The 14699-nt window shown below is 61.2% G+C and overlaps 2 protein-coding genes across 2 annotated transcripts in view; one reads left to right on the forward strand and one right to left on the reverse strand.

The window, feature by feature from the left end:
* Window positions 1-14699, forward strand: part of SORCS2 (sortilin related VPS10 domain containing receptor 2) — a 472302-nt gene that overhangs the window by 205997 nt on the left and 251606 nt on the right. The gene's annotated exons all lie outside the window — the stretch shown is intronic.
* On the reverse strand, window positions 5997-7533 carry PSAPL1 (prosaposin like 1). Its single transcript, XM_067036959.1, is given in 5 exon segments — window positions 5997-6769; window positions 6772-7143; window positions 7146-7270; window positions 7272-7387; window positions 7390-7533. Coding segments are annotated over 5 exon segments (1530 nt in total).

Raw genomic sequence — 14699 nt, forward strand, 5'->3', positions numbered from 1 at the left:
GGGGGGGGCGCTCTCTGGCCCACGTGGGGTGTGGGATCAGCAGGAGGGTGGAACAGACCCCGCCCTGCCCCTGACCTTGGCCCTGTGCGGGCTGAGCCCAGGAGCCTGGGGGCTGGGGGCACAGGTGAGGGTGGAGCCCTGCGTGGAGGATTCCAAGGCCCGCTGTGACCCTTCTTCTGCTTTCTTCATTGGGTCACGTTCCAGAGCCTCGGGTTCCGCTAAACTAACGTTGCCTGCAACCAGCGGGGTGACGCTGGAGCCTTGTGTTTTCAGTTTCGCTGGGTGCCCCCAGTCCCTGTCCCTGGGCGGCTGTGGAGTGACAGTGTGGACACCCCCAGTACTGGCCAGAGTGGCCCTGGGCGACGTACATAGCTCCTCCGTCCCACCCCTGTGACATTTAGGTACGACAGCCCCTGGAAGGCCCCTCTCTCCCTTTCTTCTGTCCCGGGTTTCCTGATCGAGCCCCTCCCCTGGGAAGGTGGACCTGAGAACCTGGTTTGGGAGGGTGAAGCTTTCCCTTCTTTTGTGGTCCCTTCCGTTTCGTTGTCCTACATACACGGCCCCATGAAACACGATCCCCTCCCGTCAGCGACCTGACACCAGAGGGGCTCCAGTGCCTTCGGGGGCTGGGTGAGGAATCAGAAAGAAACAGGCTGGATATCGAATATAACGGAAGAGAATACATTAAAAAAAGAATGTCTATATGTGTGTAACTGAGACACTCTGCTTCAGTTAAAAAAAAGAAAGGAACAGGCAGGGCTTCTGAGCGTCAAGGGGTCGCCAGGAGGCCCGGGTGCTGAGTTCCCGCGGGAGATGCTCGGCTTGAGGTCACGTGCTGGGGCCCTGCGGGCCAGGCCTCCTCTTCAGGCATGTTTGCTTTGGCCAGAAGAGGCCTTTAAAATAAGACTCTGGAGCTTTCAGTCTTTACGAATTTCAAGCTCTCCCACAGGCAGCCTGGTGTTCTGACCTCTGGAGAAATGGGCCGCGTCCTCCCAGGGCCGCGGGGCTGCCCCCTACAAGGGGCCTAGCTTCGGCCGTTGTCCACCCGCCGCCCCCCCCCCAGCCCTGGGGTGTCTGTGCTCTGTCCCCATCTCATCCAGCCTCTTCCGGTTACAGAAGGGGAGCTGAGGCACAGAGGAGCGGGGGTCCGGCCCCGAGAGTCGGGCCCACAGTGGGGCAAGCCTGCCCCTGCCCCGCGGGGCCCAGGACGGGGTAGCGTGGCGGTTTTCAGAGCTGTAGCTTTTACTCCTCGGCAGGAAGCTTCTCACTTGTCTGGCTGCGGACCCGGAGAGATGGCTGAGGAGCTTGGCTGGGGACCAGGGCCCAGTTTCTCTCAGGGAGAGATCTCAGGGTGGACCCTGGTGCTCCCGGGGCATCTTTTCCCACGGCCAGCGAGCACGTGCTTGTATCCTGGGGCCGGCCGGTGGGTGGCCCCGGGCCGGCGGAGAACTGGGAGGGCTGTGCGGGCCTTGCCGCTGGGGTTTCCTCGGGAAAGGACCTTCCCAGCACACACGGCTGACCTGGGCGAGGCCCTTGGGGGTCAGTTATCAAGCATATGTTTTCAAAGTGTTGCGGAGGCCACTTTCTGGAGGGAAAACAGGCTACTTCACGGAGACGGGAAGATTCCTTCTTTGTCTCTCTGTCTCCTTCACTTCCTCTCCCTCTTTACCCACCACCCACCATTCCTGTGTCTGTCAGAAGCTCCCAGCCAACCTCAGCATTTAGACTTGACTCAGTAGAACGGATTTCTGGGAGTGGCCAGGACATCTGACCAACAGATTCTCTAAGGCCAACTTGGTGAGCTCGGGCCTGGGCTTCCCTCTGGGCGGCGTGCCTTGGCCCGAGTTCCAGCGTTCTCCAAGCTGCAGGAACTTGCAGACGTGCGGCTCGGGCAGGGGTTGGTGTCATGACTCGATGGGGTAACACAGGCGTCTGCGGCCACGTGTGCCCAGCTCCGATGCGGTACCTCGATGAATCCTCCAGCAGATGCCACGGGAGGGGTACCTTTATTATACAAGTTGTATGCACAGGGGAACTGAGGCTCAGGCTCGTTAAGGAACTTGTCCACGGTCACACAGCAGTGAGTGGTGAAGCCAGGCTTGAACGGGCCACTCTGCACAGCCTGTGCTCTCTCTGCTCTGCCGAGTGGCCCCAAAGACTCCAGGACTGTTCCAGAAATGTCCCATTGTGCTAAGTCAGGCCCAGCCTCAATGACAGCGGGGACACGGTGAATCTGGGGGGTTTCAGAGCAACGGGGTGATGAGGGCAGCCTTCCCAGGGTGGCGGGGTTGGTCCATGGAAGCTGGGCCACCCAGACAAGGGAGGTCTCCACGGTGATGGGAGATGGGGGAAATGGGGCTATTTCTGGGCCTGGCATGACGGATGCTGCCTGCTGCCTGCACGGCCTCTACAGCAGAGCCTGGGTTTGGAGAGTCCTGGCTGTCCTGAGGCGACTTCTGGCACAGACCGGGTCTCCAGGGTAGTGTTATGGGCAACTGTGTCAGTGTCGGGGGCCTCCTGGGAAGGGAGGAGCAAATCTTCGTGTGTGTGGAGGGGGGCACTCAGGCCCCTGCGGGTCTCTGATTGGTCGGATGCAGCTGTTTCTCACCCCAGCCCCTGCATCGAGGCCAGACCCTAAAAGCAATCCAAGCTTAAGCTTGGGGCCTGAACGCCATGGCGGGGCCCAGATAAAACCCCATCCCTTTCTGGGCCACAGAGATTTGAGCCTGCTGAGCTGGGTGTCTGTAACATCCCTCCCTCAGCAGCGTTCGAACCCGGCAGGGAGTGAAGCAAAACTAACGGTGACTCAAGTCCAGGGAAGCCTCTGGTCCTGGCCCACCCTCTGTCACCATCCCTGAGCTCCTGCGGGGGTGGGATGGGCCAGAGTGTCTAAGTGAGGACAGGTGGGGGTAGCAGTGGGGTGGGAAGGTGGGGAGGTGGTCCAGGAGCTGGAGTGTGCCCGGATTCAGGGACCCAGCAGCCTTTGACAGTGACCATCGCGCTGGAGATGAGTACGGATGCTGGCGGGGTGAGGAGGGCGCGCTCGCCCGGGCCTCTGCTTGGAGGGCTGCTTGGGAAGGAAGAAAGCTCCTGTGCACACCCAGGCCCGGGCCGGCTGTCGGCCGTGGGCCCTCGAGATGCAGCCCATCTGGCCATGGCCTCCCCCGGGCCATGGAGGGTGCTTTTGTTTTCATAGCGTCCCTGGAAAGGCAGCTGGGATTGAGTAGAACTGGTTCACTTTCATTAATTGAAGGATGGACTGTCCATATTTTATACCTGAGCGGTCTGGCCACGGCTGGGCCTTTTCAGGACCACCTGACTTCACGGAGAGGCTCAGCCCTGCTGGTGCCTGCCCAGAAAGGGCAGGGCGGAAGGAGGTTTGGGCTGAAGATGGTGGCCGCGTAGCGGTCATTAATTCACCCGACAGACGCAGGGCCCGGTTCCTAGCTGGCTGTGTCGTGGGAGAGGGGAGCACATCGTGGACCACTGAGACCAAAATCCCTGCCCCACAGGGGGTCATGGTGCCCGAGGGGAGACAAACTGCAGCCGAGATAGGCTGTCCCAGGGTGGTAACAGCTGAGGTGGAAGCTGAGCTGCAGGCAGGGCTAGGAAGTGTCGAGCTGGGGACCAGACCAGACCTGACCTCACTGGGAGGTGACATGGGGACGGAGGTCCGCAGGAAGGAGGGAGCCTCGCAGAGGCCTGGGTCACTGAGATGAGGATGAGGACAGGTGGGGTGAGGCGGAGCCATGGCGGAAGCAAGACCCGGGTTGGTGGCGTCTACTGCACTGGTCCCAGCGAGCCAGGGAGCTGGCCTGTGACGCACTTCCACTGCCCGGATTCGTTTTGGGGGTTGCTGGGGCCATTTCCCAGACAAGGAGATTAAGGCAGAGGAAAGAGCATGAACGGCTGGACTGCTCCCCCCGCCCCCCCCGGGGTGTCCCGAGATGGGGCTGACTCGGGGCTCTGCACAAACCGTCCGTGCAAACGTGAGTGTGTGTGCAGACACACGCCTACAACACACGCCGTGCCTAGAGGCCTGGGGGTGATGGTGAGGTCACGAGTGCCCGGGCTGAGCGAGTACTCCCCTGGTGGCCCCCATCCGCCCGGCAGAGACCTTGGCGGGCTCCCCGCGGCCAGGCATCCTGGCGCCCCTGCGCGCTCACTCTCACGGCCTCAGCAGCAGCAATCGGCTAATTTACCCGGCCCCCAGCTTTCTCATCGAAAAGAAATTTGATGAGGGAAACGATAAGAAAACAGCAGAGAGGGGCTAAGATGCTCATTCGGGGAAAATAAATCAGCCATATCCGATCGAGAAATCTCAGCGCGTCTTAGGAGGATCTGCAAAAAGAAAACAATGAAACACATTTTAAGAGGCAACCTAGAAACGCAGGAAGATGTGCCCAGTGGGAGGAAGAGGTTTTAAAGCCCCCATCCTTGGCGGTACATCCGTCAAGCCGACCCTTCTCCTGCACTGTCATTGGTCCTGCTGAGGACCCTGGAGGGGGGAGCATCCATTCAGGAATGGGAAACGGAGGCAGAGGCCATGGACTTGGTGGAGTCAGGCCTTGAACTCCACCAGCGGGTGTGAGGGTCAGGAACACAGGCCCTGGAGCCTGCTCCTGCCTGGGCTGGCCTCCTGGCTTCATTGCCTACTGGCTGTGTGACCTTGGGCCAGTTACTGAACCTCTCTGGTCCCTGTTTCCACCTCTACGAGATGGGGTGACAGTGGTGCCTCCCTCAAGGTGGTTGTGGAGGGTGAGGAGTGAAGCCAGGCAGAGCTCTCGGGGCAGTGCCCCGCAGGGGCAGGTGGGAAGCCCTCGGGAGGGGATCGGTGGCCACCGTCCTTGGATGACCAGCATGCCCGGGTGTGTGGCTGGGCTTATGTGCAGCCACAGCTCTGAAGTGTGTTGGTGGGAGCAGATGGTTCCCTGACCTGGGTGTGGGGCGGGCAGAGAGAGGGGCATGTGGGGAGCCTGTCCTGACTGCCCACTTCAGGTCGCTCCGGGTTGGGGGCACGGAGATGGGATGGCATCTCAGCTCTGCATGGATGGGGCACCTGTGAGATGTGGTGTTCACCCCTCCGGGGCTCTCACAGGCCGCCACGTGTGGCCAGTGATGCCCCAGGGAGCTGAGATCTGCCGTGCAACTGTCAGCAGGGGTCCCCCAGCCAGGCCAGAGGAGGGGCTGCGGTCCCATCCTGTCCCAGAGAGGGGACACGCACCAGCAGACCAACAGCCTCTAGGGCTGTTCCCGGAGATGTGATTCGTGCACAGTCCAGAAATTTCCAAGTCCCTCCATCACAAGGCATCCATGTTTGGGAACCCGGCATGAGCTGCCTTCTCCTGCCCATGTCCGGGCCCTGACGTCAGTGGGCCAGTACGGCCACCGTCTTGGACGGGGTCTTCCTCTTGGACTTGGACAGGGCTGACCAGTGGACCAGTGGGCCCAGCCCCAGCCAACAAGCACCAGCATTGAGTCTGGAAACTCAGGCCGAGAGCACCTGTCTTCCTGGGGCGGTGGCTGGGGCCCAGGAGATTCACCTAAGAGCTCAGGCGTGCCTTCTCAGAAAAGAGTGCCCACTCAGGCCTCTTAACCCAGGCCTGGGCACCCCTCTTCCTCCAGAGGAATTCGTCTGAAAGTGACCACTGGGCCTCTCCAGGCCAGGCCTCAACTGAGACACTCGTGTGTGTGTGTGTGTGTCCCACGAATGTTTCAGCACCTACTGTGTGCTAGCCCTGTGCTGGGCATGAGACACAGTAGGGGTCACGCCGCGTGGCCACCCCAGAGGGGCTCACAGTGTGCTGGGGGGACCGATGATGACAATATGGCATGAGGGGAAACCACAGTGGGCGCCGAAACTGGGCTGAGAGCCTCAGGAAGGCTTCCTGGAGGAGGAGACGCCTGGGCGAGGCCAGGAAGAGGCGGCGCTGCAGCAGCTCGTGGACCAGGGCTTTGTGAGAATGAAAACACAGCGAGGTCTCGGGCGGCCGTGGTCACGCGTGCTCTCGGGTGTGGGAGGGCGTCTCTCTGCACGCGTGGCTCTGGCAGTGCTCCGCGGAGCCGCGCGTCGCGGCTGCCTCCTGGCTCTTGCGCCAGAAGCTCGGCGCGGGGATGCTCTGGCCGGTGCCCAGCAGCGCTGCCATGGGAGCGCGGCAGGCCGTCTTGGTGCACAGGGCCGTGGGGTCCGTCGCGTCCCTGAGGGTCTTGGTGAGCACGGGCCGGTAGGCGGTTACGAAGCGGTTGCGCTGTACCGTGAGGGGCAGCGGCAGGGCGCAGACGCCCTCGAAGGCCCTCAGGGTGCGGTGCTTGGCGCTCTGCTGCCCCAGGTTGTGGGCGGACACGCCAAGCAGCCGCTTGCATCCCCTGCGGAAGCTGCCCTGGTTCTCCTTTCCCTGCGGGGGCAGTGGCAGCGTCGTATGAGCCTCGTGGGCTGCCCAGGCCCTCCTCCATGTGCCGCACGGCCGCGTGGATGTGCACAGCTTCTCTGGGGTGCCTCTGGTCAGGAGTTGCACCGAGGAAGGGCTGTAGGCATCCAGCAAGTTGACGCACTTCTGGGCCACGGGCGCGGGTGGCACCGAGCACACACGCTCCGGGGCGTGGCTGATGGTGACCTTGCTTTTGTTGGATTCCTGCCGCTGGTCCAGCTTCTGGACCACCTGCAGACGCGCTTCCCAGGGCCTGCCAGCCTTCACCTGGACCTCACCCTTCCTCCTCGGCCACGCCAGCTCCAGCGAAGGGACCCCGTCCACAGCAGCCCCGGGAGCCAAGTGGGCCCGTTCCTTCGCTCCTCACAGAAGCCCTCCTTCCTGCAGGTCTCATTTGGCGCCCTGAGCCTCAGGGTTTGCTCGGGAGGGGCAAACGACCGGCCGATGTAGTTCTCGCAAGGGGGAGTCAGGCCCGGACCCAGGGACTTGCACTGCTCCCTCGTGGTCGCCTCCACCAGGTTGGACAGGTTGGGCCCAACGGCCTCCTGGAGCCGGGTGACGGGCCAGACACAGTCCTGGCACACTGTGCTCACGGGAACCCGTGGAGGTCGGAAGCTGAGGGGCCCACTGGCCGCGAATGGGACCACCTCCTCGGATGCGTCCTCCTCGGAGAGTGGCCCCGGGCTGGCCGGGGGCCTCCGCAGCGGCCGGCACACACCTGTGCCGGGTGGCTGCCCGGGGCTCCGCCGAGCGCGCGCAGGACGGACGAGCCGTGGGCGTCCACCTTCCCCTTGCACTTGGCCGAAGACTCCTGGCTGGGAGTCTGTATCACCACAGCCAGGATCCGTCTCCGTGGCCTCGGGGCTCAGTCCTTTGCCGGCCGCGGCCGCCACGTCCAGGCACCCGGCGCAGGGCGGGGACTTGGCGGTGGGCTAGCTCCAGACGGTGCCGCGGGAGTGCCTCGCCGCCCCACGGACCCGCACCTCGGTGCCACCTGCAGCCCGATACCGCGCCGCCGAGCGCTTGCTCGCTCCTCAGGGCCAGAGGCGGAGCCGGCCAGACTGGCGCCCAGGCTGCTGGACAGGAGACGCAGCGCACAGAGCATGACGCTCTGTCTCTGGCCAGCTCCGCTGCCGTCCGCCTGGCTGCTGCTGTAAACCCAGCGGTCCCGCCTGCCTCCTGAACGGTGCCACGCCCTCCTGGAAGCCGGACTCATCACCCCGACTCCCCGAAGCCCCACAGCCGGGTGCAGGGCGCTTCCTCCCGGAGCGCCGTCCTTCCCTCTTTCCCCGGTATAAACTCTCACTCATCTTCCAAAACCCAGCTTGTTTTTGAATGAAGCACAACTCAAAGGTCCAAGAGCCCTTTCCTCGAAGCCCGGCTGCCCTCCTCCCCTCAACCCATCTTCGCATCTTGATTTGTCCCCGTGGCTGGGTCCCCTCCTAGAATGTGAGACCCTTGGGGGAATTTTTGTCCCCCTCTGGGAAGTCCATAAAGGCATTCTATCCTTTTGATGCCAGAAGATTCAGTGAATTTAATGACTGACCAACTGCTGAAGCTCTGTTTTCTACATCTGGCCTTGAAATGACTTGCCTGGCCGGCTCTGCTCCTGGCCCTGGCCCTGGCCGGCGATGCCGTGCGGGGGACCCCTATGGCTTCGTCTGTGATGAGAGCACCCATCGGCCACCCAGGATAGCCACGTGTGAGGAAGCCACCAGAAAACGGGTCCCCGGGCCCAGTCAGTTTCTTCCTTCTGGAAACTTGGCTGAATGTGGGCTGGTCCACCGTTGCTTTGAAAGTGCTGGTCGAAAGTACACATACACGAAGGGAATTTCTTTCATTCCTGTGTCACTCTTTATCTTATTATTTTTCTTCCTTACTTTTTGAATGAATTATCGAGCAAGAGAGTCAGCGCCGGGGAGATACACACAGGTGTCCTGAGCTGGACCTGTTCATTAAAATGGAGAATTCCAGAGCTAGCCCTGCCTTTGGCCTGATTTCCACAAGCTCAGCGCTCCCATGGGGGCTTCCCAGGGGTGGACGGGCCAGGGGCCTCGGGGTAGGGGCTCCCCTGGGGCCGCCCGCGTCCCTCGGTGGGTGTGAGCCCCCTCCGTGTTGCCGTCTCTCAGATTCTGGGGCTCTGAGTGTTCAGAGGGGGCATTCTGCACCCCCAGCTGTGTGGGTCAGGCCTTGGGGCCTGAGACGGCAAGCAGCCTCGGTGGAGGAATGTGGCCCGTTGGTTACGTGCGCCTTCCTTCGGGGTGCGGGGCTGGGAAGGGCATGTGGAACACGGGGTTTGCTGAGCTCTTCCCACCAGCCCTGGGACTGTGTTCCTTTGCACCAGAGGAGGGACGGCCTTTGGGATGAAGTGACCCCGGGCGAGCGGCTGCCTGGCTCCTGGGCTTCACCCGGAAAGGTGGGGCTCCCTCATCTCCTGCTCCCTGGGCCAGGCACTTGAGCCCACTTTCCGGGTGCCTGCTCTTCGTTCGGTGCATCGCCTGCGGTTCCAGAGCACCCACTGGCATCCTGTGAGGACTGTGGGCCTTGGAAGCAGCAGGGCAGGAGGCCCTGCCCCGTGGCCTGGACCAGCCTATGCCAGGGCCCTGGCCGGGCAGCCCCTGGCCTCCCGCCCAGCCCTCACCACTGCTGCCTTGGCCTCCTTCCCCCAGTGCCACCCTTCCCAGAGGCCCAGAACCTTCTCCTCACTGACAAAACACAGAATTGTTTTTTATTTTTAAACAGTATATAGGAGACTTTTCTCTTGGGCTTTCTAATTAAAAAAAAAAAATTTATTTATTTATTCATTTATTTATTTACAGCCGTGCAGTGCGGCTTGCGGGACCTTAGTTCCCTGACCAGGGATCGAACCTGGGCCACAGGCAGTGAAAGTGCAGAGTCCTAACCACTGGACCGCCAGGGAATTCCCTCTAATTTTTAAATTTTTATTAAAAAAATTGCATGTATACAGGAGAAGGCACAGATTCTAAGTGTTTAGCTCAGGGAAGCTCCACAAACCGAGCCAGCACACAGATCCAGACAGATTATCGATTCCAGGCAGCCCCCAGCGCACCTTCCGGCCACCCCTGCCCCGACCCCTGCCCGGAACCGGACTGTTTCGTGTCTGGTTTCTTCGGTTCAATATTGTGCCTCTGAGATCCATCCGAGCTGCTGGGCAGGTCCTCGTTTCTGTGCAGAATCTGTTGGGTGAGTTCACAATTTATTGATCTAGTCTACCCTCGTGGGCATTTGAGTCGTGTCCAGTTTGGGGCTGGCGTGGACGGCACTGCTCCCAACACCTCTGTGCACATCTAGGGGCGCGCCTCTCCCCAGCTCTGCCGGATTTTCTCAAGGAGCGGAATTGCGGGGGTCAGCGGGCAGACGTCCGGTGGATGCCAACACCCGGGTTTCCCACGGTGGTCGTACCGATCCCCACTCAGCGGCGTTCGGAGAGTTCTGGCTGCCCCGCACGTGCTTTGTTTGGGGGAGGCTAGGTGTTATTCTGATGTAGTTTCAAACTTAGAGACCCATTGCAAAAATGGAGCAAGGAACTCGTGGCCGCCCGTCACTGGGGCACGTTCGCCCCATTGGCTTTGTGGTTTCCCCTCCCCGCTTTCCTCTCATCCACCCCTCCGTCCTCACGCGTTTATCTTCACAGATACTTTCTTCCTAACCTGTGGAGAGCATGGAGACGTCGGGGCCCGTTACAACCAACCACCAGGACGAGCACATTTTCTCAGATAATCACAGTGCCTCTATCAGCGTCACGGACTGTAACGTTGACACAGCACTATTGTTTAACCTGTAGCCCAGGTTCAAACTGCACAGCGGCCCCAGCCCTGCTCTGTGTCCGTGTCCCGGCCCCAGGGTCACGGGCTGTGCATGCTCGCCGCGGCTCCTCGGTCCGCTTTCCTGTGTCTTTTGTGACACGGGAGTCCAGGCGGGTTATTTTGCAGAATGCCCTCCGCCCGGGTCTGCCCAGGTTTCCTCGCAGGCGGATGGGGCAGGATCCCTCTGTGTGCCACGTGAGGAGAGAGGCTGTGAGCCAGCACGGTGCTGCTGACCTGGGCTCACGCGCTGAAGATCGGCCTGTTTCTTCCTCTGTGAAGTTACTGTTTCTTTTTGCAATTAATAACATTTAGAAAGGCACCTTGCGAGTATGTAACTCTTGTGTCCTCACCGAATGTTTACCCACTGTTAGCATCTCTGATCATTTGCTAACCCACCTTCCCTCCGTAGTTAATGCTGGAATTCTTCTGTAAAAAAAGAGTTGTTCCTTCTCTCTCCCACTTCTTTCCTTCCATCCTCCCTTCCTCCCTCCCTCCCTGCCTCCCTTCCTTCCTATATGGACTCGTGAATGTTTATTTTATTTAATAGATTGTAATCCATACAATTTCTCTGATGCCTAAATGCCTTCAGATCAGATCAGCGGGTCCCTTTGAGCTTGCCTGAGTGTCTCTGACGTGTGTCCACCATTCTTGGAGCACTTCTGTGCTTCCTGGGGCACGGGGTCCGTACGTGCTGGGCAGATGCGCCAGGCACTGACGTGGTGGCCCCAGGCCCTGTCACCCCGGCAGCCGCTCTGCACGGCTCTGATGTCACTCTGCAGAAAGCGCTGGGAGTGATACGACCAGCGTTCATCCTCCACCCACAGTCCAACAAATGGCAGCGATTGCTGTATTTTTTATAAATTCCATTAGTTTTAAAAAATTTCTCTGGAAGTTATTTACTTTTTCTTCCCAAGTAGAGATAAGCCTGGTCCCACTGGGATTGGGGTGCGAGAGGTGGGTGTTTTGTGGCTGGGACCCTTATGTAGAACCAAGGTCAGGAGGGGGCGCACAGGAGGTGGGGATGGAGCTTGCTGGCCGCCTGCCTCCAGGAGGACCAGCTTGGAGAGGGCGGGAACCAGGAAGGTTTTGATGCCTCAGAGGACAGAAAACATGGCGCATTTCTCAGCACTTCGCCCAGCCCCCTGGCCGTCATTTCACCACCAGCCCCCAAGGCTGCCCTGCCGTGTGGGCCGGAAGGAGCTGTCCCCAGGTACATGGTGACACCTGCTCGCACTTCTGCCCTCGCAGAGTGACAGAGGCTGCAGCGTGGTGGAGCTCCCCAGCCCGTGTTCTGGAATCTGAGCACAGAGGTGCCCGCGTTTTCCAGCCCCTTCCTTTATCCTGCCGCGGCCCTGCCCGCTGCTGACGCCGCCTCGCCCCTCCCAGGGCCACTTCTCTTCCTCTTGGCCCTTCCTGCCTCTTCTGGGTGACACTCCTGTCCCTGCCCAGAACCTGCCTGCTCTGCCCGGCCATGCTGGGACCCAGGGCTGGGGTTCATGCAATCCCTCTTTTCCCGTGTATTTTTGCAGCCCCTGCTGTGAGCTGGGGTTTCACAGGGGAGGAGATGGAGGAGGAGCGGATATTCGGGTCCTGGGGACAAACCACGGACAAGCAAATGCCGATGACCCTTCTGACGCCGGGTGGGGTGACTGCTGTGCAGGGAAGCGGGACAAAGGCTAAGCCGGGGCGGAGGGCCGGGCGGCCCGCAGGAGCACAGCGCTGGGATACAGCGAGCGCCCGGGGAAGCGCCGCGGTGCGGTGGCCGAGGCCGGTGGGGGGTGCGTGCGTGCTGCTGCGGGCGCGGCGGCCAGGCCGGGGCGCGAGAGCGTGGGGCGGATGGGCCTCCGGAGCCCGCGGGCGCCCTCACGAGGCTCCGTGTTGCTTCCGAGAAGCGGAGGTCGGACTGACCCAAGTACCGTCTCTGTGAGGTCTGGGGACAAAGGGCGCCCCGGTGACGGGCATGTGGGGGGAGCCCAGGGCCAGGGTCAGGGCGTCCGCCAGGAGAGCCGCCGGGAAGGCGGGCCCGCCCCGCAGCCAGGCCTCCGCAGCACAGAGGCCCGGGCTGGCCTGGCAGAGCCGCGCGGGGAGCGGAGGCGGCCGGGGCGAGGTGAGGGCTGCCGGGGAGCTGAGTGGGAGGCCGGGACTGGAACCGGAGCCCGAAGGGGTGTGCGTGTAGGGGAGCCGGGCAGAGTCAAAGGGCAGGAGGAGGGGCCGTGGGCTCCCTAAGCAGGGCTGAGACGTGGCGAATGCCGCGATGCCATCGCAGCATCTTCTGAGCCCCAGGGAGGAGCTGGACCAGCAAGTCGGCCGAGCTCAGATCAGCCCTGTGCCCCCAGCTCCCGAGGACGGGGCCAGCTTGCCCACGCCGCCCCTCGCGTCGACACGCGTGTGCTCTCGGAGGGGTTAGAGGCTGCCGGGCGGTCGCCATGTCACAGATGCGTGACGTGGAGGGCAGGCGGGCTCGGCATCTCCCGCTCCAGCTGAACGTCACGTGCCCACCGGGGACTGGCTGCCCTCAGAGAGCCCCGCTTGGGGCCGCGGCTTCCCAGTAACAACAGAGGCAGAGACCACGGCCCCCGCCAGGGTCTGAGGACAAGGTGTCGGGAGGGCCGAGCTCGGGGGGAGGGTAGGGAGGGGTCCTTCCTTGCCTCTTTCTTGGCGTCCTTGGCCTGTGGCTGCATCACTCCGATCTCTGCCTCGGTCATCACATGGCCTTCTCCCCGTGTATCTGTGCCTCTCTGTCCAAATTTCCTCTACTTATAAGCACATTAGTCATCAGAGTAGGGCCCACTCGAGTCCAGTGTGACCTTACCTTAACCAGTTACATCTAGAAAGGCTCTATCTCCAAAATAAGGTCACCTTCATAAGTCCTGGAGTTAGGACTTCGGCCTATCTTTTAGGGGACACAATTCATTCCACCCACAGCAGAGGGGTTCTGGGCACTGCTGACCTTGACCTTAGACACTGGCTGTGGTTTGGATCCAGCCTTGGCCCTGGGCAGCCTGGGGCAGAGACCCCCCCTGCACGGAGAGCCTCTGGGGTTGGGACGAGGTACCCGGGTGTTGGTGGAGCACCTGTGACACGCCAGCCACTGGACGCATTTGTGAAGTTCTTCTGAGCCCCTGGCGAGTCTCGCAGGTTTGGAGTTCAGCTCCAGGACACACAGGCCTGAGCAGCAGGGGCCTTTGAAGGGCAGCCCCTACTTCCTGGTCCCGACGACCCAAAAGCCTTGGGAGGCACTGGATCTTCCAGCCCCAGTGGCCTCCACCTCCAGGCACTTAGGACCCCTGTCTGAAGGCTGTGGAAACATAGCCCCCAGGGTGGGGTGGGGGCATAAAGAAGGAAGGCCAGAGAAGCCAGGAAGCGTGGGGGGCGGGTGTAGACACAAGTGTGTGGGACTCCGATGGCCAGGGCCTTCGACACACAAGCCTCCAGAGCCCGGAGACCTTCCCTCGCGGGCCCAGGACGTCGGTGTTGGCTGAGGGTCTCCCTGTGCCCAGCAGCTCGGGGTGGTCCTGTGCGCCTCCCCTCGAGCCCTCGTTCCTCCTGTGGCACATCCCGCAGCTCGCACAGGTACTTTCCCGCAGGCACCCTCCCGCCCGGTGGAGGCTGCCACCTCCCCAGGCCAGGCTGCAGCTCCGGGACGGTCTTAACCTAACAAGCCCCACTGGGCCGGCCTGCCCCAGGTGGCGGCTGCAGGAGGGGCGCCTGGGGCAGCTGGCAGGGCCTTCCCTGCAGGTGAAGTAGGTCATCTCATCCTCACGGGCGCAGGGAGAGGCTGGTGATATGGGCAGAGTTCCTCTGACTCTGTTAGAAGAGGGAAAATAAGAAGATCCTAAGGGCAGACGGGCCACACCGTGTCTATTTTGCTTTGCTTTCATGTGCATATTCAGCAATTGTGTATTGAGCCCCTACTATGGGCTCAGTGCCGCTGTTCTAAGTACTGGGGACATTTGAATGAATGAAACAGACAGCAAAACCCCATGTTCCTGGAACTGGTGGGAGGAAGCAGAAATTAAACAACAATCATAATATGTAAGGAGGTGTAGTAAGATGGAAAGAGGTGACGAGTGAGAGGGAGGGAAGTTACATGGGGTGGGGTCAGAAGTGGGGGTGACCAGTGATCCAACAATATCAGGGTAAAAACTTGAGAAGGTGTGTCTGAGAACCAGGTGATTGTCTGGAGAACGCATGCTCCGGAGGGCCTGTGCAAAGGCCCTGTGGCAGCTGGGTACAGGAACAACAAGGAGACTACACCGGTCAGGAAGAGTTAGAGGTCACTGCAGTGATCCAGGTGAGACCCAGGTGAGGGTCTGAGTGGCAGGGGTGGGTGGCGGCCGTGGATCCTGCATCTGTTTGAAGTTAGAGCCAACAGGATGTGCTGCCGGTTTGAATGTGAAACGTGAGTCGGAGGAGCCAGGGACCAGCCACATGTTTGACCTGA

This window comes from Kogia breviceps, chromosome 6 (assembly GCF_026419965.1).
Source record: "Kogia breviceps isolate mKogBre1 chromosome 6, mKogBre1 haplotype 1, whole genome shotgun sequence".
Taxonomy (NCBI): Eukaryota; Metazoa; Chordata; class Mammalia; order Artiodactyla; family Physeteridae; genus Kogia; species Kogia breviceps.